Below are 25,774 nucleotides of genomic sequence, written 5' to 3' on the forward strand. Positions count from 1 at the left end.
AAATTATATATCGCGTAAAAAAACATCTGTCTGCCTGTAAGCCCGCGTTTGTTCCTGATAATCTCCAGTTACGGCTGGACCGATTTTGATGGTACTTTGACTGGAAGGTAGTTCCTGCTGGTGTATATAAAAATCTTATAGGCTACTATTTTTTCCTCAGATGAAGTTGAGGGCGACCGCTAGCGTATTTACATCTAGTTACTTCACTATGTACAATACACTTTCATTATGTTTCAATACCACACTGCAACAAGAGTTGAATGCGCAAAACAATTGAAAATCGTACGCCATAACGTATTGTTATTACCACCAATAACAATAGAACTGAAACTATTTATTCCCCTAATTTGCTGTTAAGCGCTTTTAACTACCTATTAGGAAATGGCAGTGAAATAATCATTTAATTTCATTGTACATAAATTAACTGATAAATTTAAAAGCTTTGTTACGAATTCAAAGTAGCCATTGATATGCTTTAATATAAATTTCGCGTCGGATAATACAAAGTATCAAAGCTAGTAATAAAATGTAATATGTTTGAACGCACTAATCTCAGTATCTGTCCATCGTAATAAGGATAATCTTTTAGTACCTACTGTTCCAGTTATTTAGGAAGGTTAAAAGTTATTTAACATCAACGCTACAGTTTTTGGGAGACAAGCAGGCAGCAAATAACGCTATACGAATAAGATGTAAGGCAGCATTCAACGGTCAAGTACCTGGTGTTAAGTGCTCGGTAACCATAGCAACTGTAACATGATGAGATGTGACATTTATTGGTACTGACAAGGGATATTTCCTTGTTTTCTTTACTCTTCCACTTCATACCTTTCTTCTGTTTGGTTGATCGCACCGATAGAGCGGGCCATTAGTGCAGCAGCTAATACTGCTGGGAACTCTACCACAGTTACAAGTGCTATGTGCACTCTAATTTGCATAATATAACTTTATAGTATAAGCTCTAGGGATTCTCCTTCCCAAGTTAGTTGCTGACACAGTAGATAAGAATACTCGCAATGTTAAAAGAATAAGATTAGACTTAGACGTTTTACGATTATGCACTTCGAGCAAGCTACATTTTAGATATGGATTTGAGATGTTGATCTAAAGATATTTTTCTGTTTTATAGGTATCATCTTATTTGCTGGAAGGTCTTCATCACTTCATATTAGGTACCTAATATTGTGATTTTATAAATATTTTTATTGTGTATTATCTTACCGTAAGAAGTTGGAAAATCAATATTTTATTTTGACTAACAGAAAACATCCACAAAGGGTACGAAATTTTGTGCAATTTTAAATTAATGTGATGTATAATTTTTGATACAAATTTCCTTCAGTAATGTTCAATTCATTACGTACTTCATAAATAATTTAAACCAATGAGACATTAATAACGTATTAAACTTAATATTTAACTAAAATAAAATAATCTTAACCTAAAAATTTGTAACAAATTGAAGACGTTAAGTATCAAAGAAATTCCGCGTTCCTGACGAGAACTAATTTAAATATGTAAATGCGGAACTCTGTCGAGGTGTATCAGAATGATTCGCAAATTGAATCCCACGCGACGCGGTGCGAGCTCAAACGATACCACAATAACTGAGAGCAATTGCATGCAAATAGATTTCACACTATCCTGTACCTATGTCAGCTTCGCAGAATGTGTAAATTATAAACGAAGATGTAATGTGAAAAACTGTAATCTGTCAAGTAAGAATCTACTCACATTACTATAATCATCCTGACCATTTCCTTATGGAGGGTCACAGTATGTTCTACTGTTTCAAACATCTCTGTCAGTCGTTATATTTAAATTCACTTAATCTCACTCAAAACCATTATCTTCCATTTCTTATCTTACTATATGTGGGGTTAGTGCACCAGTTTCATCCATACGTTTCAGTTGTCATATTACGCGATCCGTCCATGTCTTCCTAGTCCTAACCTCTCAGGTGTACCTCTTCACGTTCATATTGAAGCTCTGATTGTAACCTGTGCTTAATTCTACCCTTCTCATAAAATTATTTACCTAATTTTAAAAATAAATTACACAAAACTATTTTAATAATTTCTATACGGTATGTCGTTCTTACCGCGTACTGTGGAAGGCATTGGGAAAGGCCTATGCCCAGCAGTGGGCAGATAAAGGCTGTTGATGATGATGATGATGATGATGTCGTTCTTAACAAGTTAATAAATATATTAAACAAATAGATAAAAGTAATCTCTAGAACAAGATTGTAAGAACACATTAACTGTAAAAGTTAAACGTAAAAATAAGTAAACAGGTAGAAAAAACGAGGGTAAAAAATGGACGAGCATTTTTTAAAAGCAAATCACTGTTTGATAATCAAAAAGCTTTGCCCGCTTTTGTATAATGTTATTTTTTTTTTTCACAGAAACAAAGCCAACTTAAATGACGGTCATTATTTGACAATTATGAAATATGACTCGAGTCCCGAATATACGGTGTTGCTACCCTAATAAAAATAAATATACAAAAACAAAGGAATTATAATTATAGGATGTGCTGTAAACTTTTACAATTAAATGTGTCAGAATTTGAATCTGTTGAAATATACCTTAAAATGCAAAACTTAAACTTGTATCCTCAAAGCAGTAAAAACATCTAGATAATATAATTCCTTAACTAAAAACTCGGATAATTAGGTTCAATAGGTACTTTTAAAATAGTATCACAACCACGACTTCTAAATATACTATGGTCAAATTTTTTAGGCTTTTTTTTCTCAGTGGTTTCCCACTGCTTTATGCATACTCCGTGCCTCAGGGCAGACGCGTTATTTATGTGAGATTCTCTCCCCGAATGGGAGCATACCCACTGAACCCCTCTGTTCCCTCAAGGACATATGTGGGGCGCCATGGGATCACGTTATTTTTCAACCGCGACGCCCTACTGACCACCCCGGGAAGGAGCCCTCTCTGCGCCCCAAGAGACGCTGTTCCCTTAGGCGCTCCTCCAAGACGACACCGTGCAATGCAGGTTCGGGATCCCCGCCCTGCCCCGCTGATGCCGCCTAGGGTTTATAGAGACCCACCTCTTGGCCCCCGTCTTGATCAAGACAGAGGCCCGCGGTTCCAGTGGTGATGAACCACCAGGATCACACGCCATCGTGTAACAGCTCTGCAAATAGTGTTACTGAGGTGGTGCTCCCGCATCCCGTCCGGCGGCCAAGGCTTGTATAAGCTATTAACGAATATCGTGGACGTTATAAAAATCATTATTATTTGGCCCTGCAACAGCAAGGGGTGTAGTTAAGAACATAAATTTTATAATTAAAACAAAAAGTTTTGTAAATTCGAATACAAAAGCTGAAAATCAATACAAGGTGTGAATCGACGATGTATACACGGGTCTCCAAAATGTTAGTCCTTCAATCAAATGTTACAAAATAAGATTTTCAAATAAAGGCCTTCACAACCTTGTTACCGCGGACTTAAATCCACCTACTAAATTAGGTCATGCACAACAATAAATATATTTTTAGAGTTGTACTTTATATATTTAATGTGTATTCAATTTAATAAAGGTGACAACAATTAAAATATAATATTTATGGAACATAGCAAGACACTTTGAAGACTAAAAGAATTGGCACATAAAATTGTCCATCGTAAATTATGACTACTAACGCCATTTATTGAATAAAAATATTATGTAAAACTGATGATTATTTGGGGTCTCTAAAATTATTTTTGACAATATGATTTGTGTTATCTCAGATCAGGCGTATACTTTTTCGAACTGTGCACAGTTTGCCAACGAAAAATGCTTACCACCTTTCCTTTGTTGAAGTACTTACAAGGTGGTATTTACAGCTCTATGTTACATCCCGCTGATAGAGCCAGGAATTCGCCTCTCTCAATTACGAATTTCGGGAAGAACGCAGATGGAAAAGGAATAGAATAATTTAATTTATCTCCGGCCCTTGACCCCCGGGACGCTCGATGTCCGGTCTCTTGCTATGATTTATTAACGCTTCATTTTTAAAGCCCTTGTACCTTTTAAAGGAAGTGAAACTCGCGATAATAAATAAACATTTACCATTTTGCATTTAAAGCTTGTTTATGTTGGTTCTTTTTGCCCAGCTTACAGGAGGGTAATTTTTGGTACGTATGTGCGTTTTGTTGTTACCAACACCCTGAATAGCTTGAAATCAATTAGCGTGTATATAGGTATATATTTTTCTAAGTAGGGTTAGCAGCAGGCATGCGGCCGGCGGAAAAAAAATAGCCGAAACATTTAGATTTATAAAACCTGGTGCGCCGACCCTACCGACCTCGATATATTATTCCAATCCAAAGAAAAAATGTTTTCATCATAGACAAAAACATATTATTACAAAACAAAGGGATATATCGTAAGAGCCGCCTGTATGTATGGATTTTGACATTTCAATACTTTAGTGTAGTTATCTATATCTTATAATAGAGATGGTTGGATTATGTGAAAGGTTACACTATTAAGAAAAAGTGACGACTGTAATGACGAATTATAGATCGATCTGATGGACGAAAACTGGTGCGCTTACCCCACATAGTGTTGAATTACTACAGGCCATTGATGATATTTATGGTTAAAGATTTTTTGGATGCAATATTTTTTAATAGTGTCAGTTTAAATAAAAAAAATCCTTATATCTATGCCCCTTTGTCATATTTGCCGCAGAGCGAAACAAAAGGCTATGCGGAGAGAGCTAAGTGCTCTAAGTTTTAGAAAGAAAAGAGATGCTCCGGTAAAGTGAAACGCTTTCGTGTTAAAATTTTATATGCAGCAACTTTAAACAATTATTTTAATAGTGTTTTCGTCTGTTAGCGTTATGTAATTAAATTAATAAATACATACAAAAAACAAGTTACAAATTATCTAGTAAAAAAAAATTATATAATTCAAAGCTATTAATTACTGTACTGTATATTTTTGTGGGAGAACTAAGTTTTAAATTCGAATTGTCCCGAACAAACCCCCATTTTTGTACGTCGGTTAAAGAAATCTGTCGATTGCAAGAACGAATAGAAAATGTTTCCAAGTCGAATCCGACCGTGGAAATACAATTTAAGAATAATTGTATTTATAAAATATGTTGCTTTTAGAATGTAATTTGAAATATTTATTTAGTTGTCTATGGTATAGAAATAACACTTTTTTTACTTCGGGAAATGGTTTTTAGGCCAAACGAAAAAATATTCAAAATATCTCTTTTTGAATGAGGTAACTGAATTGTCAAACTGATTCAACATATTCAACTACCCTTATTGTCCCGTATATTTATTTAATATTTAACTAGCTGTCACCCGCGACTCCATCCGCACAGATTTTAAAAAAATATAATAAATAGCTTATGTGTTCTTCCAGACTATGTTCTACATCTGTGCCAAATTTCATCAAGATCCATTAAGCCGTTCTGGAGGTACTTTCTAAAAAACATCCATCCATCTAAATATGCGCATTTATAATATTAGTGTGATAACGAATACATAAAATAACCTCTAACTTTCATACGGTCAAATTTTAACTTTTTCTGTGACCGCATAACGGTCAGGCTATTAAAATAATGACGGAACGTAACGAGATAGGACGTCAGGAGTTTTAAAGTGGCCTTAAACAGCATTAATCTCTCACACCCTAAATAAAACACACGCGTATTTTGTGAAAATAACGAGCGTTGGTATATTTATAACCGTACATAATCATTGACAAAACACTTGTTTAAAACAAAACCGTCCAAATTACTCTTTAAAAATGAGATAACAAAATGTTTTTGTACGGACTAAAAACTCAACTTTAAATTCTTATTTTTTTGTATAACATATATAATTAACAACAATATCGATTAATGTAGACTATTAGGCATAGGACAATTCGAACTTGACCTAACTTTAGCGAACGTAGAAGCTTCAACAATGATAGAAGGGAGTGACGACTGAGAAATGAGAAATATTCTTTACCTGTCCTTCATCTCCCATGATTGTTAAAGGTAGGCAAGGCATCTGCAACTTTCTAACTTACAGCTGATGTCTATGGGCAATGGTCACTAGCTATTTTTGCGGAATTAGATCGCCGCTTGCTAATTAACAACTTTATCTCCACGTAATGTTAAAAAGAGGATAATCTTTTACTGTTGTAAGGCAAAACTATCTCTTGGTGACTAGATTTCTTTTTAATTTCACGCTGACGAAATGCGTGGGCAACTGTTAATACTTACTAAAAATGTGTAGAAGGTACCTTTGGTGTATATCAGGCTTTAATAAGTTATTGTTGAATAAGATAAAAGGGGATGGTTAGGATCGCACGCTTTCAAAGCGAAGAGCTCTCATGTACGCTCGACACTCTTTTGTTCCTGTACACTTTATACAACCAGACTTGTATAGGGTTATTGTTTAGAAAACCGCTGAAATATATTAAATGAAATCAGGCACTAAATGTTTAGCTTTTTGTTGGAATATTTAGATGATGAAATTTATCAAATGTAAATTTTTTCAAATTCGAATTTTTAATATTAGATGACATTTGTATTACTTGCTTATGTGATTAACTAACTGTCGCTCGTGACTCCGTCCATGCGGAATTAAAAAAAAAAACTTAATTAGCCTATGTGTTCTTGCAGACTATACCTCAATTTTAACGGGATCCATGCAGCCGTTCTGGAGATACCTTCAAACAAACATCCATCCATCCATCCATTTCAACGTTCGCATTTATAATATGAGTACGATTACAGTAGTAGATTCCGCAATAACAATATTTGTTGGGTGAATGAATGAGCCGGGTCGACTGGTGAAATACCAAGACCACACAGAAGGTATGCGTGAAGTGGAAGCAATTCCACGTTTAGTCTGATGAGTGTCCGTGGCGGAGGCCTAACTTTAGTCCATTTTTGCTGCCCACCCTTTTCTTATAAGGACATGATTTGAAGGGGAACTGGATTTGGCAGTGATGCGTAGAAGGGAGAAATGTCTTCTTTCTATGCGTTCCCTTCACCGTTGATTGAAGGCGGGCAACATTTGGCAAATTCATGTGACCGCTTTCTCGTTTGCCACCATATAATATATAAAAATTAAAGACACCATTAATTTATTATTTCTATAAAGTAAAGGTTAACAAATCAATACAGGCAAGTGAGTCATCAGTTCTGTAATTGAAACGTTTCGGCCATTAGCAACATAAATCAATGTCGTCCACAAGAAACTAAAACTGTTCTTACAACTTTGAAAATGTTTAATTGTTTAATAATAAAATATATTACCTTTAACACTTATTAAACACACTTTTAAATATAATAAAGATTTAAAATTGTATATTATTTTTACCCTACTAAGAGGAGGGTACTTTAAATCGGGTATAATGAATTTCACTAGATATTACCTCGGATTCGTAAACTTCTTTAGAGGGTATTTTTATGACTTAACTTCATGTCCTATGTCCCCGTTGTGGGGCAGACGGCGTTCACAGTGCGCCACCAGCTCACTCTATCTTGGGCTCTGCGTTTAGTCTCGTGTCGGGCAATGTCAGCCCGATTGTCTTCATGTCGGCTGCCACTGAGCGCTGCTACGTTTGTTAAGGATGGCCACGTCTTCTTGTTCTTAACGGGATTCACTCCAGGGCCTCCCTGGGAATATGATTGTGATCCTGATGTTTCCGGGGTATTTTTATAACATACTAATATTATAAACGTAAATGTTTAGAATTTAGATGGATGGATGGATGGATGTTTGAAGGTATCTCTGAAACGGCTAAACGGATATTGACGAAATTTGGCAAACATGTAGAACATAGTCTGAAAGAATACATAGGCTACTTATTACGTTTTTTTTTAATTCCGCGCGGACCGAGTCGCGGGTCACAGATAGTCTTTCATAAATTTGAATAAATGAGTAATATTATAGTCATGTAAAAGTTAATTGTATTAAAATGCAAATTGTTTAGTTTAAAACTGTCTAAGCTGAAAATCTGTTGTGGATAGTGCAAGCTTATGCTTACCGCAGAACCTTTTGTTGTGGGCAACATCGTAGATAAACGTTAAGTACTGCTTTGTTCAGATTAATAGCGGTTATTGTGATAAAATAATTGTTATTAGTTGAGTATAAAGACTCCCAGAGGTATATTACATGGGTTATTATATGCTATATGTACCGATATACAAAAATATATTCATATCTCCGTCCTTTCCACTAAAATGAAAATGATGGCAAATTTAATGTATTTCGGCACAAGAAACTTACGGTTTGCAATTGTATTCTGTGAATAGAAATCTCTTTTATAAGTGCGTAATTCAATATTTTTAGCTAGTTGTGCCCGCAACTTCATCCGCGTGAAATACTGTCTTCGTTTAGCGTTTAATTACTGTGAAACTTTTACAAACTTAGAATGTTATATATTTAAAAATGTCATATTAATTACCTAAAAAATAAGTTTTAAGATCATATCTGTAAAAATGACGATACTTTAATACAACTTCTCATCCCCCCATTCGTACCCTTACAACCCTTTATGCTCATTAAAAAAGTTTTTATGTCTTAATTCAGGCATTGGACTATCTGAGTACTAAATTTTATTTAAATTGGTTCTGTAGTTTTGGAATGAAAGCGCGACAAACAGATAGAGTCAGAGTTGCATTCGCATTTATAATATTAGTAAGGATTTCATATGTATATCTTAGCGAAGATTGGTTTACTATTTTGTATACATACTTAAACTTAAAGACGTAACATTGTTCTTCTTCAAGTAATTATAACTTAAGAAGAAACTTTTTTTATAAGTTAGCAAATCAGATGAAGCATGAAGTATGAAAGCAGCCACTTGTATACGCCTAAACATCGGATTTTATTTTTAAGTCACATAAAAAGAATTCCGCATTATGTAGTATGTAATTTTGGTATATAACAGAAACTTTCACAATTGATGTTTTTGGGTAAAAACTTTTGCATTTCCGCATTACTCATCACAAACAATAGATGGCACTTAAAATAAAAAAGAAAGGTCAAATGGACCTCAATATAATAAAACATCGGAACTAATGTACCGTCACAAGGCGAACGCTTAAAAACCCATTGAATCAGAAAAAGGTCCGGAATGGACACATTGCAGTCAGAAATTCAACAGAAATTATCGTTCGTCTGGAAATTTGTCTTTTACTTGAGTTGGCGCACGTGATAATGTCATTCAAGGCCATTAACTAAATATTATCTACAGATTCGCATTTTTTAGAAGTACCTACATTTTAGAATGTCTTTCATAGTCAAATTTCCATCATTTTCCTACCATCTTGCCATTTTCCCTGCTGAAGTTTAGCACAGTACGTACTTCCTAGTTACTCCCCTAATTTTGACACTACCAGAACGATGATATAAGTTCATTTATAAGAATGGACTTTATCTAAATGAATAGATTCTTTTTATAGCAAAAGGTGGCAAACGATCAAACGGCATAACATCAAACTTGAAGTCGCCAAAATAGCGAAGTGACCGTAGCTCATTTGCAGAAGCGTTGCTTACCTTTAATTGACGAAGGTGGAGATCACACAAAGACGATATTTCCTCTTGGTATGCGACCCCTCCTCTGCTAAATCCGCCTTCACTTCCCATGCCTTCCTTATAAAAGGATGGGTAGGTGAAGAGAACTTACATTAAATCTCTGGCACGAACACTCATCAGACGAAACGCGAAATTACATACACTTCATATGTGTGTCTTGTATGGTCGTGGTATTGCACCGAGCCGGCTCATTCGTACAAAACTTTATTGCCGGCTCTACCATTGTTTTTATTTTGAAACAAACATTATGAATTTACCCTTCTATTTGACTAAGGCCTTGGTTTAAATAGGCTCGAGCCCCTCAGTGGGGGACTTGTATGAATTTAAGATAACTTCACTGAATGTTATATGTCACTACAGTGTTTTTTTTACGAATTAATCATTTTCCCCGTATCCCACTTCAATATTTTCTATTCCTGTGATGTCACAAATATTGAAAAGGGATTCCGAGATTGGTGTGAAGCTCCCGCGAGTGATTAAGCACATGCCTTTCAAAGATCGTTAACACAAATTTCACGTATTACGCCATTCCAAACATTTTATACGTTTTTTTATCCAGATAGGACCATTCCCTTTTTGATTTTCATCTAAAATGGAGATATGCTAAAAAAATTAAAAGTTAAAAAACCGCTAAAGGCGAAATTTTGAATTAAATAATGGCCACACTCAGAATCATGAGGTCAACCATAATGAAAATTTAGTATCATAAATCTACACTAACCTTAGTGAACAATTTGTATCTCTGTGTCCTACAATTTCGGTGGTGGACGTCTAATTGTACATACAATACATGGGGTAAAAAAACACACACTAGCGACATCTATTGTCTTAAAAACACATAAATTTCCTTACATAAAAGTCGCCATAGATTCCTAGAATTGTAGAATTAATATACGGAACTCATATATGCAATGAAAGATTCTCGCTTTTCGGTTATTTGCAAAACATGGCACCGCACGAGCCGATAGCTCCCAATCGATACGTATTAGCATTTAAAACGAACTCTAATGAATTTCCGAATGAAAAATAATTCACACATATCACAGGGAAAAAATCGCCCTTTTCCCTATATCGCATACAGTGAAGGAATCAAATTCGCTTCCCGCTTAGTATCGAATGATGTACGAAAAACTGACATCGCAATTTTCAACTAATTAATAAGTAACCTATGTGTTCTTTCAGATTATGTTCTACATCTGTGCCAAATCTCATCAAGATCTGTTGAGCCGTTACTGAGATACCTTCCAACAAACATCCATCCATCCATTTAAACTTTCGCATGTGTTAATGTCACAAGCGTCTTTCGATTTAAGCGTTAAATAATTTTTTACCGAAATGGGTAGGAAATAAACGTCCTCAACTGTAAGTACCTTTATATTTCATTTTTTTTACATGTTTTGCATACATATTTCTGTTATGAAAAGTGACTGCAACTGAAGATTCAAATATTAGTAATATTTTTTATCTACGCTTAGTTATTAAAAGTGTATATTTATTCTTAACAAATTAAATTATTTTATTAAAATTAATATTTATAACTTTTCCATAAAATAGAACAAGTATAAAATAGTTCCGCCACAGAGTAATTAAATTACTTTATACTCGAATGCGCGAACAACTTCGCTCTGAACATTATATTGTTAATAGCGCCCCCTATTATGAATTCATAAAAGCTGTTTCCAGTGAAGTACGAATACATAGAGACTAGCTGTTCCCGTACAGCTTCATTCGCATGAAATGCCATTCATTTTTGTTACACAAAAAAAACTTTGTTTTATTGTTAACATTGCGTAAAACATTGTAATTGATAATGTCAAAATTTAAATACTCATATGTCAATGAAGGCCATCACGTTTGACTGAAAATCACCGTTACCATGGCAACTATCCATCTTTGCTACTATTGACTTGCAATTGTCCCTTTCTAGAATCACAATTCTAATTTATAATTTACTAGCTTTTATCCGCGACTCCGTTCGCGCGGAATAAAAAATAGAAAACGGGGTAAAAATTGTCCTATGTCCTATTCCTGGTTCTAAGCTACCTGCCCACCAATTTTCAGTCAAATCGATTCAGCCGTTCTTGAGTTATAAACAGTGTAACTAACACGACTTTCTTTTATATATATAGATTTATTAAATGGGTAAAAATTTATATATAACCCACTCTATTCATTCGTAGTCCGTATCTTTATGAACAGGAACAAACTCGTCGGACGTCTTTGATGTGAAAATTGCTAGTTCCATGTTATAATATCCGCAAACGCTCTTTGAAGTCTGCAACACGAAATAAGTATGGTAACACGAAGTAAGTAATATAACAAGACACAATCATTTCATTTTTTTTATAACTCTTTAGTGATTATATGTGTTTTAGTCTCAAAAAGGTTATTTTGATTTGAAATATTTTTTTACGTATATAGCTGTAAATACTAAAGAAGTTGGTTTATAGAAATTATATATTTATATTTTTATCCGATATATAGGATGTTTCACAGCGAAGATATGCTAAAAGTATTTTTCAAAACTTTTTGACATATTTCAAAATACCTTTCACCATTACAATCTTACTAATATTATAAATGCGAATGTTTATATGGATGGATGGATGTTTGTTTGAAGTTATCTTCGGAACAACCCAATGGATCTGGATGAAATTTGGCCCAAATGTAGAACATAGTCTGGAAGAGCACATAGGTTTCTTATTGAGTTTTTTTTATTCCGCGCGCACGGAGTTGCGGGCGACAGCTAGTAATATTAGTAAGATTAATTCGAAGAAATTTGCAAGTCTTAAAATAAACAAACAATAACCAGTTTTTTAACTAAAATTCAAATTAAAAAAAACATGAAAAAATAACATTTTACGCTTCTCTACATTGTTATGTTCTTTTGCTTTTATTTTAATCTTTATAAGGGGACTCTGTTTGCAGATTTTGTAAGAAAAATCTCTATTTAACAACTAACAGAAACAGTAGGCGAAATAGCTTATATAAGAAAAAAAACTTTTAAAATGACTACCTTTATATTTGAATAACCCAACACAGCGTCATAAAAAATTATCTTAATTATTTACAGAGGTACATTTTTTACTTTTTTCTCGGATGAAATTCTGGCTTCGTAATAGCCTGACCATTTAAATAACGGCTGTCCTCGTGATATGACGTCACTTAATGAATGGTTAAAAGCGTGAAGCATTCTTCATTCTTTTATTATCGTTGATACTTTTTATGCTTTTTTAAGCCTTTTTTAGCACTTTATAACGATAAATATAGTCTATGTTACTCAAGGAAGTTCTAATGGTAAGATTTTGAAAATTAATACCTTAGTTTTTCGACTTTTTTCGTTACAAAAAACAAAAATGTAATTAGATTGAGTTATAATTGTGCGCTTTATAAATCGATGGAAATAAATTAATAGTTTGAAAGATCCATCGTTATCTTATATTAAACTTCCACAAAATAGTATCAAACCCAATTATAAAATAAAAAGTTATGTCTTGAAATTTCCTGTATAGTGTTACGGACATCTTGAAAATAGAAATACGTGCTCTTAGAAGCGGCAATCGTCGACGCCATTCGTGCTTACTGAATTATGAGAGGAAAACAAATGACTTGAGTAAATAATGCCCGGCCCAACGTAGAATATAAAATGAGCGTATGTGAAGCAAATAAAAGCTACACGATATATTTTGAAGTTACATTCAAATAAAGTCAAAAATAAATAAACAAAATCTACTAGTCTTCTAGTTATTTAAAAAAAAAAATGGGACCCATCTCCAAGCACTTCCTATCGATTAAAATAATTTTTATGAAAATCGAACCACCAGGGGCGGAGTTTCGCAGTACACACATAAAAAAAATACTGTCGAATTGATAACCTCCTTCTTTTTGAAGTCGGCTAAAAAGTGGTAGGTAAACATTTTACACTGTTGTGAGAGACCTGCTGGACAGGAGCCGGTAGAAACAAATCATCCGCTCCAAATGCAACCCTACACATGCTGTTCACGATTCTCAGAAATGAGGGAGGTACTTTGAGAGATTGAAGTACTTATCCTCTAATATAGTTTTTGAAAAATTTAGTCGATGGTACTGCTTCAGTTACCATTTTATATGATCCTGAGATGACAGTTAATAAATAAGATATAAACTTAAGCGGCTTCTGAGATCTATATATATAAAAGAAAGTCGTGTTAGTTACACTATTTGTAACTCAAGAACGGCTGAATCGATTTGAATGAAAATTGGTGGGCAGGTAGCTTAGAACCAGGAAACGGACATAGGATAATTTTTACCCCGTTTTCTATTTTTTTTTCCGCGCGGACGGAGGCGTGGGTAAAACCTAGTTTAAAATAAAAGTTAAGTAGGAAATAGATACATGTTATATTCATGTAGACGCATACCCCACTTCAGTCAGATGAAACCCAACATACAAGTTAACAAGATTTCTAACTCTGCTTACACTTACATTATAGTTATTAAGTGCTTGCAAACCAATCCATTACCCGAATTAATTCATGCGTTAGTTATATGTCGGAATAGTTAAGGCCTGTACTAATAAATCCCCGTAATTAATCTAGTGGGTGCTGTGCCACGATGACGGCAGTCACTTGGACAGGGTCCAGGTTCAAATCTGTGCAATTAGGATTACCTGCATTTGCATTCATAGAACTGTATATAGGATGATTCAGAACACCTTCATTTTGCCTTCGCGTAATTTTTACATCATTAATTTCCCATCGAGACCCAAAAAACATGTAAAGAAAATTTCTAAAAGTAATGAAAAATTCTAGCCCCTAGCATAGCTTTGATTTCTACCACACATAACCCTATCTCTAATTCGAAATAAGAAAATGTGAGTGCTACAAAATTTACTTAATAAAAATACGTAGTACGTACTGTTAATAGTAGTAGACGCCAGCGACAAAAACATTTATTGCATAAATGGGACATCTCGACAGGTGCAATACCACGACCACAGAGAAGTTGATTAAGGAATTGATTTCGTGTTTCATATGATGAGTGCGTTTGCCGGAGGAATAATTTTACTCCCCTTTCCCTACCTATCCTTTTTCTTTTAAGGAAATGATGGATACGGAAAGTGGTAGACTACGCATCTGCAATTGTCGTCTATGGACAGCGGTCTTTTCGCTATTTCAGCGAATTTTCGTTTACAACCATAGGACATTAAAAAGTTGATCTTATATCGTACGTCGATATTTTGTGCACATACCATTTTCAATGGACTTAAATGAAACACAATAAAAAAATATATAGTGACAAATTGAAACACTCTATATAATGTATCTAAATGCAAAGGGCACACAAGCCAACGCAGTTTGCGTAACGTTCAAAGATATGTGTAATGAACGACCGAATGCCCGTACGGACCTAAATCAACATTACTACAATTCTGAATTGTATGTCTTGTTAATTTCTACCCCAATTTATTAAAGGTACATACTAAAATACTTAGAGCTTTCTAGAGGTTAGACATTAGCGTCATAGTTACGTATGCAATGTACATACCTTTTAGCTTCCTAGGACTTTAAACTCATCTGAAAAATGTGGGTTTCTACTATACTTGTAAAATACCACATTCTTAGCTGTCGACTAAGCTTACTACGACATTCTGCTACTGTAACTAGTTTTCGACGAAAACATTACAGACAAGAATTTGGTTTGTATAAGTTCTTTGGTCATATAAACCCTCAGTTAGACTGACAAAACAAGACAATGGGTATACGTAGCAGCAACAAAAAATTACCCTCCTGTCAGTGGGGCAAAAAAAAAATGTTAATTTAAAACATGTAAACATAGGAAGCGCGTGTTTTTCTAAAGCTTTTACTGCGATACGAGTATGCAAATTTGATGACCCATTGGCCCAATTGCGTTTTATGTACACAAGAATATGCACTTCCATTTATTAACACGTTCCGATAAAAGTAAATTCCTACTAAAAAGTCAATCAACATTGTTACAAAAGAAGTAATCTTTAAATCATCTGATATAATAACTAATATGAAATAATTTACCATTTCGTTTAAATGACAAATCGATGGTTCCTACGTAAATAATCATAACTCACAATTTTTTTATTTGCATACTGTTATTTTTATAAATGAACGTGGTAATTACTATTATTTTTATGTTAATTTCATTTGTTAAAGAAATAGCTAGGAAAGGAAAAAATATTTTTTACTTTCTACTACCTATTGTATGTTGTCTATTGGAGTTGATTAATTCCCTTCATTATCTTTTTAGTTATCAGTGTTTATCTATTTATGAAGATTTTTGAAGATCTTTTTTTAATATCATGCGAAACAACAGTGAACTATTAACATAGTAGATTTCGTAGGCTTCAACCCGTTTACTTATTGGCTAGGTGACCCAATAAATTAATAACACAAATTCCTTCAATATTGAAACATCTAGGGTACTATAATAATATCAAATAGCAAACATAAATATTTGAGATTAAAAATATTTCTCACTAGCTGTCGCCCGCGACTACGTTCACACGGTATTTAAAAAAAAATCTTTGTAAGTAGCCTATATGTTCTTCCAGACTATGTTCTACATCTGTACCAAATTTCATCAAGATCCGTTCAGCCATTCAGGAGATAAATCCATCCATTTAAACTTTCGCATTTATAATATTAATAAGATTGTAATAATGTTAAGCAGTTCATCACAGTACAATTCACTTACTAAACCAACACTGAGAGATTCCTTTAGAGACCACGGAGACTCAGAGTGTGGTAGTAAAGTGTTTAAATATTCGCAAAAAAGTCCTATAGGTACGTGAACATTTCATTTAGGTCGCAGGTTAATTCGTTGTAATTTACGTTACGCTATGTTTTGATACACATATAAAATTAACGAAGATTAAAAACGTAATTTATTTATGAGAAAATGTAGTCCCGCGGTCGGTGAGGCGATGTCACTTCAATTAACGTGCCTGCAAGGACGATATTATGCTGTACTGAATAAAGTCAAAAACTGTTATAATAATACCTTTAAATACCATTCTAAGTTTACATGTTGAGAAATTGAAGTGACGTCTAATAAGCACAATCCTGGTACACCACTCTTGTATTTTTTATGTCATAAGGTGGTAAATAAGCAAACTGCCACGTGAATTCGCTAAAAAGCGAAGCGACCGCTGATCATAAAAATGTGCAGATATGTTGCTTACCTTTAATCAACAGAGGAGGGCACGCACAAAAAGAGTATACTTTCTTCTTACTATGCGTGGACTCAACTGTCACATTCACTTCCCCTTCCCATCTTTTCCTTGTAAGAATATAGTGGGGAGGGGAAGACGACTAAAATTTGGCCTCCGGCACGCACAATCGTTAGATGATACGTGGAATTTACTTCCAACTTACCCTTGTCTTATGTGTGGTCGTATCGGCCGACGTATTTATGCAAAAGAAGTTATTGCGCTTTCTACCACTATTAAGTTATATCTATATTTCATTTTACCAAACAACCTACTCCTTATGTTCAATAAATCATTGAACCTCACATAAAATTAAATTTATTTCGCAATTAACATAAATTTTATTTAATCTCAAAACATACTTGCTCTATCCATTTCCTTTTGAGTGATCTGTGAATAATTAATATCAATATTACGTTGATTATACTGACGTATTGTTGCATAAAGACGTCTCAATTAACGGCTCTGTAACAAATTAATGTGGTCATTGTGTATACAGGGCGTGGTCTCCCATAACAGCAAATATTATATAGAGTGCCAGGCCTGAACGTTACAATAAAGTTCCCTAGGGCAGGGTCAGGATATAATTATTTAGTTACTACTTTTTCTCTTTTCCACTATTTAGATGGTTACCGTTTACAATTCAAGTACGAACGCTTCACGTCTAATATGAATAATTGATTGAATTTCATGTGATTATATTGAGAGCGTCGGTGGCTCATGACTTGCAATCTGCAGATCCTGGGTTCGAATTCCGCCATGTACCAATCGTTTTTCGAGTTTTGATTTACATATGTTTTGATTACACATTTATCCGACGTTCTTACGGTTAAGGAAAATATCGCGAAGCAACCTGCACATATCTGAGAAGAAAATCAAAGATGTGTGAAATCAACCAACCCGCACTTGGCCGGCGTGGTTGACAGTCACCTAGTCACCCCTAACTTAGGGTATGCTCCGAATCCCTCAGTGGAGACGTATAGTGAGCTGATGATGATGTAAATAAATTACAATTATGTGCTACAACTATTGTGGCACAAAATTTCGTGTGCGTGAAGAACTAACTTTCACTGCAATATAATTAATATTGGATGATAAGGTGAAAAAAAAAAAAAATCATTACGTACTATTTTAGTTAGCGGCACATTAAGTAATTTTATATATAACATTTTAAAGCACATCCTGTTAGAAAAATTCAAGTTAATTGAGAAATAGGTAAATATCTGGCCGTGTTCCAACTTCTGTTGTCTTAGCAATTATGTTGTTTTTTTACAGACAACTTCTTTTAAAATACACTAAGAAAAATGTCTTATTAAAAAGTAAAATGAAACTGCTTCCGTTAAATTTTTGAATCTTCTTAGCATTTAGAAAAACACAAAAAAAATGTTCAAAAATCGAGTTATGATATTGTACGTCGGACTTTTTACTCATTTAGCGTTATCAGCTATCCTAAACGCTAACAACAGATTAGCGTTTGTTATTTTTTACGACCAGTAGTGGTAACCATTACGTTGCCCGCATTATTTGGTTCATCTGACATAAAACTTAGTTGTAATTATTTTAATAGTTATGTAGCAGATAAGCAATAAAAGGACACATAAACTCACTAAAGGCATACTTTGTGATTGACTTAATGGCTCGATCAAAAAAGTCATTACTGAAGCTATTTTGTTTAGTAAATTGATATGTTCTTTAAGGCTAAATTCAGTCTTCTAACGATGGCACATATCTCAGAAGAATTTCAACGATATGTGTGAAGTCAACCAACCCGCACTTGGCCAGTGTGGTTGACTATGGTCTAGTCACCCCTAACTTGAGGTAGGCTCCGAGCCCCTCAGTGGGGACATATAGTGAGCTGATGATGATGATTAATGACGAACGATGGTATTATTAGTTTCGCACTTGGCCAGTGTGGTTGACTATGGTCTAGTCACCTCTAACTTGAGGTAGGCTCCGAGCCCCTCGGTGGGGACATATAGTGAGCTGATGATGATGATTAATGACGAACGATGGTATTATTAGTTTTTTACTGAAGCCGTTAAATTTTTTAAAAAGAAATCATGTTTCTACTGCTGAAAAATATACAAAACTATATTGTCCATAACAATGCTTAAGATGAGCAACGTACCTTTAACCTTTCAACACATAGTTGATGTTTATGACCAGTATTGACTTTACCATTTTATCGATTTCAAGTGACCGATTGCTCGTTTGCCACCATCCAGATAAAAAAAAAATATCATGATATTTAACGTATGTTTCGGCAAAGAAAATTCACCCTTAGATTTTGTTACAAAGTTAAACAAACAACAAAGAAACCGTTTGTACCATGAATAAGGAATTTATTCACCATATAAAGAGGGCACTTCACGTTAACGTCGTACGTAATGTTTTACAACGTCAATATTTTGCCATCTTTTATTGCGGTGTAATGCCTTCAGTCTGTTTGATGTAATACAAAAACTCTGGCTCGTAACAAGACCGTATCCACTAAAATAATACCAAATTACAGCCCATAAAAGTACCCTACGATACAAATATTTGTTGATACGACACTTTCGGCCATCTTTGGATAATAAAAACTTAGATGTAACGCAAACAAGAAGTGCTACATTACATTTTTTTTGCAATCTTTACAGAATTATGGTTTTAAAGACATAGTGAAATAAAAAAAAAAACAAAAAAATGGGACCCACCTGCAAGCACTTCCTTTCGATTAAAATAATTTTTATCAAAATCGGACCACCAGGGGCGGAGATTCGCGGTAACACACATAAAAAAAAAAAAAAAAATTCAGTCGAATTGATAACCTCCTTCTTTTTGAAGTCGGCTAAAAATTCAGTCGAATTGATAACCTCCTTCTTTTTGAAGTCGGCTAAAAAGACAGATTATTTGATTATATGATTTTTCGATTTAGTCATTTTTAATTTTAAAAATGTAGAAAAAGTTATAATTACTATTGCTCAATTTACTTCTAGGTAATGTTTGGAAAGCTATCAGATTTATTGAGAAATATTTTTTTTTCTTCAGAGAATTGGCGCATCAAATCCGTAAGTTATTTATTTTTAAAATTTCAATAAACAACTGAATAAATGAACTAATCTGAAATTTGTCTTAAACTGTGTGTGTGTGTGTGTGTGTCTTTTAACTAAGTTCATATTAATTGATCACTACCATTACTTACTTGTGTATTAAATACAACTTCAAACGGGAAATTATTTCGATTCGCTATTTCCAGTACAAAATATTCTTTGTTAAATTACAAACAACTAGTAAACCTTTGGGCCATAAGACGTCTGTGTAGCATTTAGCCGTTGCGTTGCATTCTGTTAGGGAATTCTGTTTAATCACCCACATGAGGTGAATGAAAGCCATTCGGGGGAGCAAGACAATAGATTGTTATATATTGCGTAGTTACCTAGATATTAGAATTTATTATATCAATATCATGCTAGCTGTCAACGAATTGCTAGACATTGTTATTTAGTAGACAGCTTAATAGAATGAATAATATAGAAATATTTCATTAAGGTAAGAGTTTTTTATTACTTAATTGTTTACGTTGGATATATTATTAAGTTTTCGATCATTTGATTGAAGCATACTTTTCTTTTAGCAATAAATGTAAGAGGTCAATACCCAGACATTGCTTTCGTTATTCCGCTGTATAGTATTGTAACTATATATAGCCAGGGTTGTATTTCTAACTTGCAAATATGACAGCTTGTAACCGCAATACTCCATTGCGGTTACCTCACTGTCCGTAGGATGTCAACTAACCAGTATCTGTACTTTTATGTATAACTGTTCTGTCTGTTGCTTTGTTGCGAATTTAATTTTTTTTAATTAAATAGTTTGCAGTTTCCAGACTCATACAACAGTCCGTGTATTTTTTTTAAATTCAATCTTATTTGAGTATTAAAAATTGAATGTGTATTAATTTTAATTTTAAATCAAAAGATGGCACTGCCATGGGATTTTCAAATTTAACTCTAATTGGCAAAGTTACTCGCAATAAATAAATCAAAAATACTATCTGAAACTAATAACATGATTACATCTTACTTGTGGGTCGGCTAGTGTATAATAAAATTTACATTTAGATACTTATCATTATGGATATAAAGTTCAACTTTCTTTATGGTTTTTGTAGACACATTTAGGTAAATATGTCTTTACAGTATAGTCAACATCCTTTCGATGTTTTACAACGTGCTTCTGTATTGCACATGCCATTGTTCCAAATTGACCCTTTTTTATGCATCTCTCTTTGTATTCGATCAGAAATCGCAATGAATTGGATGCATATCATTTTTCATATTCACAAAGAAGGCATTTCTCGATGACATATTTTTTACTTGTATGAATTTATTTGATGGTTTATTAATTTAATTTCGTTAAATGAAGCCTATTTAATCTTATTAAAGCTATTTATAATGTATTTTTTTTTAATAAGTCTAGTGATTTTGTTTGAATTATCCTTCAAATATTTTTTACACCATGGTTCCACAAGGGGAGCAGACTTTTCATTAGCATTTTTTTAATTCTTGATTTAATTTTTAAAAAATATACAAGAATTAATTTAGTAAAAAGTTAGATGATTTTAGTACAGAGCTCGGGAATAAAAACGCATTTTATTTAATGCTATTTTTAAACAAATAAATTACTCAATTATATATAATAAAATAAATTACTTTGTAATAACAAGTAATGTAATAATTTTCTCGTAGAACATGTCTTCATCTGAACTATAGTTTCACAACGTTTTATTTCCTAGAAATGGGGAGAAAAAAGTTCGAAACGAGCTTTTGATGACCGCCCAGTTAATGATTGCGATGGGCGCTTTGTAATGTAGTGTCTACGTAGTCAAAGAATTAAATTCCCTTCCCACTTCGGATCGAATATCGTACAGCAAAACAACAAAGATAGATAGACATAAGAGCTATAATTTAGTACTTTTATATGTTGGTGTGACAAGTTTTCGACCTAATTGTAATGTCAGTCCCAAATGTCATTTCATAGAAATGTGTAGTAAATAACCTGAATTCGCCGAAACATCTAAGCGACCGTTACCCATAGACATCCGCAATTGCAGATGCGTTGCCTACGTTTAATCAAGGGGGAAGGGGATTCACAGAAAGATTATATTTTCCCTTCCAATGCGTCCCCTCTTCCGTTAAATCCATTTACCCTTCCTATCCTTTCCTAATAAGAAAATGGTGAAAAGAAAAAAGGAGTAAAATTAGGTCTCCGGTACGCACACTCATCAGACGAAACATATTTCGTGATTTTATTTATTACATGGATTTGAAATTTGAAATTAGTAGGATTTTTTAATAAAACAATGTAAAGTTATGAAGGATATATTTCGGAAACAAAATTATAGCAAATAATATTTCGCATGCAGAGAATAAAAAAAAACACTTCCATGCAAAAGGATTTCTATACATGTCTTAATACTAGATATTAAGTTGTGTTCTATAATGTTTTTTGGAATACAATGGCGGTGGTCAATAATAAAAATAATAGTACAAAAATGCTACAGTCTTTTTCGGATATCTTGGCGGCTCTTAACATCGCGTTAGTCAGCGCAGAATACAAGCTTTTGTGTAGCGGGGATATGCGCCGATATGGACCTTGAGCCGCTAAGATATTTGCAAAGAACTATACATAAATCAAGACCTTTACAGTTGATTGATCTGTTATCATCATAGAGGATAAAGTGTACTGGCAGAAAATAAGGTTGAACAATTTTTTAAACTTAATTTTAATCTATGGAGTTATATCACAGAAATTATCTGTCTACAATATTCAATATATCTTTAAAAAAATCTATATAATTCTGAAATTGATATTCGTATTTGAAATTTTTATTACATTCGATTGTATTATTTTTGACTTATATAGTTCAAAGTTTATTTAATTTATAATGTGATATAAATTAAAAATTTACATAAATAGATTAAATATAGAACTGGCCAACAAATTGCATTATTCGAACAAATGATAACGTTCTGAATGAAAAAAAAAATGCTTAATTGAATTGCTTTTTTTTATAATTTATAAACATCTTGGACTAAACACTCGTGTTTCATTGTAAATATTACAAAAACATAACTATTTTATATAAAAATCAAGGGAAACAGACACAAAATTAAAAAATCTTTGTATTTTAATTTTTGATTCATAGCTACAATAATATACAATGGAAATGCACGTTAAAACATATTCGTTGAGCAAATATTTTACAATACTATACGATAATTATATTCCTTAAATAAAACAATCTACTCTTTTAAATGGAAAATATACTGAAAATTGGAAAAAAAATTACCATTCAAATATAGTATTTATAAAATAATTTCTCAAGAAATTAAAAATAATTACAGTAAATATTTTTTCAAATTTTTCTTTTTAATTTAACAAAACAATTATAATATCGAAAGGAAAAAGTGTCGCATAATCGCCATTTTGAAATACACAATGTCAAAGTTGTCAAGAGACCAGATTTTATTTAATATATAAAAAACTGTACATTTTAGATTCTAGACTATAATTTCACTATTTTTTTATTTACATACAATTCAGTCCATTTGCAATAAGTCTATTTAGGAACATATTATTTTACAGTTACATCTATTTGCACATAGATGTCTATGGTATCAAATGTCCATCACCTAAACAAGGCGTAAAAGCCTTCGCTATACATTCGTTCCTTGCGAAGACTGATTATCTGTAAAGAAAAAATGCTTTTATAATTTTGTTCCTACATAAATTAATAATTTTATTATTTTCATAAAACCCATTTTCACTAAGCTAATAACCGCAAAAAACTGGTCTCATTTTTAGCCGACATCAAAAAGAAGGAGGTTATCAATTCGACTGTATTTTATTTTATGTGTGTTACCGCGAAACTCCACCCCTGGTGGTCCGATTTTGATAAAAAATATTTTAATCGAAAGGAAGTGCTTGCAGATGGGTCCCATTTTTTTTTAATTACTAGAAGACTAGTAGATTTTGAATTTAGCTTTAAAATTTGTTGCGAAAATTAGGGACAATTTTGCTTTCAGCGCTTATTATATTCCTAATCAAGTGTAATCAACTGCTATAGCCAGGGTTGTCTATCAAAATAGTTTCTTAGTGTGAACAGAAAAAGCTCACAGACTCCGATGGCTTGGCCACCTTATGAGGATGGGGGAAGATCGGAATGCCAAAGCAGCGTATCTCGGGACCCCGACTGGCCGCCGACCTATCGGCCGACCTAGATACCGCTGGCATGACGCTGTAGAGCTAGACCTGCTGGAGCTACAAGCGATGGACTGGCAGGAGAAGGCACAGTACAGACAACTCTGGCGATCTCTTGTGTCGGAGGCCAAGACCCACTTTGGGTCGCTGCGCCAGCGGAGTAGTATTAGTAGTAGTGTGAACAGAGGCTAAAGTGTAAGTTTACATCCTTATTACAACTTATCATTAAGTAATTTAAAATTCAATATGATAAGTATAATGTCAATGAAAGAAGTTAGGTAAAGTATATTTTACTTATGAATTGGTTCCGTACATTTACAATTTAGTTTCGAACCCCTCAATCAATATATGAATATTTCATACAACACACCTTGATATCAAAGGTAATCGTGTGCTAGTAATTATTAATAACCCCGTATACTATTGTAAGTAATTATAGGTGACCTCAAAAAGGTTTGAAAAATTTCAATCAATACCTATTGTACGTCGTATCAAAAACTATCGTTTTATTTTAAATGCAGTATGTTATTTATTATTGAATATATATCTGTGCAAAAATATGTTTTCATCTTCGAATTTCCAATAATAATGAGAGAGATAGCAATATCTAATATATAAAATTCTCGTGTCACAGTTTTCGTTCCCGTACTCCTCCGAAACGGCTTGACCGATTCTCATGAAATTTTGTGAGCATATTCAGTAGGTCTGAGAATCGGCCAACATCTATTTTTCATTTTTTTTTTAACTGCGCGCGGACGGAGTCGCGGGCGACAGCTAGTGATATTATAAAAGTTGTTTGACAATGAAAACGCACGGTAACGTAGATTTTGTTCAAGTTACTTAGTTCATCTACAATAAATTTACACTTATAAACAGTTATACTTTTCTAAATTGGTATTTTATTACAAGAAAAAAACGATGAAATGAATGAAAATTGTTAAAACAACATTATAATGATCCATCAAACAAATCCTCGCAAGGCAAATCGTTGGTTTCGTTTGGATAAGTAATTTTATTGATTGAATAAAATGCTCTGTCAATAGCTTTAAAATGGGTGTTCATGGTAAAGTCAAAAAGGTATTATTTCTTGTTAGCCGTTTATATCATACACTTATTTTATTGATTCTTAGATTTAAAATGGAACTAAGAAAATGTGAAGTAGAACTAGAAGTAAAATTATAACACGTCATGATTAGACGCATTTCGTTACATGAAAGAGAAAGAAGTATGACTAATAGTGCGTGTGTAAGAAAAAGATACTCGAACAAGTCACTTATAGTGATAGAGGCAAAATTGTTGTTAATTGTCACAGATTAATGTTATAGTAAAACAAACCCATGCTGTATATACGTATTTATTTACCTATAATGTGGTGTCGGTTATGTACCTGAAGGCATGGCGACAGAGCTTCTGACAGCCGAATACGGTGGAGGCGCAGGCGTTGCTGCAGGCTTCGCTGTATGCACTTGACTGCCGTACCCTACACCATATATAATAGTTAATTACAAAGAAATCAAGCTGTAATAATCATGAAAATTGCTAAGAAGAGTAATACTTGCTACTAATGAAGTAAAAACTGAAATAATACATCTAAGGCAAAGTACATTTTACAAACTAATAACTATAATTGTTTCAAATCAACTCTAGCTAAGTTAATATTATTTACTACTAACCAGGCAGAAGAACTAATACTGGAAAGAAATATGAATAGAATAGATTAAATTATAAGTAAAAATATATAGAAATA

General features: G+C 33.3%; 1 protein-coding gene across 4 annotated transcripts in view; it reads right to left on the minus strand.

Moving 5' to 3' along the window:
- Window positions 1-23,241: 23,241 nt before the first annotated feature.
- Window positions 23,242-25,774, minus strand: part of LOC106709439 (irregular chiasm C-roughest protein-like) — a 40,669-nt gene continuing 38,136 nt past the window's right edge. For 3 of the 4 annotated variants that reach the window (XM_045684627.1, XM_045684628.1, XM_045684626.1), the window contains exons 19-20: window positions 25,415-25,507; window positions 23,242-23,515 (exon numbers count right to left, since the gene is read on the minus strand). In XM_045684627.1, coding sequence (XP_045540583.1) covers window positions 23,484-23,515; window positions 25,415-25,507 — 125 coding nt within the window. In that variant the 3' untranslated portion in view covers window positions 23,242-23,483. Of the gene's footprint in view, window positions 23,516-25,389; window positions 25,508-25,774 lie in introns of all 4 variants that reach the window. The other variant, XM_045684629.1, reaches the window with a different exon arrangement.

The sequence above is a fragment of the Papilio machaon genome, chromosome 27 (genome assembly GCF_912999745.1).
Source record: "Papilio machaon chromosome 27, ilPapMach1.1, whole genome shotgun sequence".
NCBI classification, from domain to species: domain Eukaryota; kingdom Metazoa; phylum Arthropoda; class Insecta; order Lepidoptera; family Papilionidae; genus Papilio; species Papilio machaon.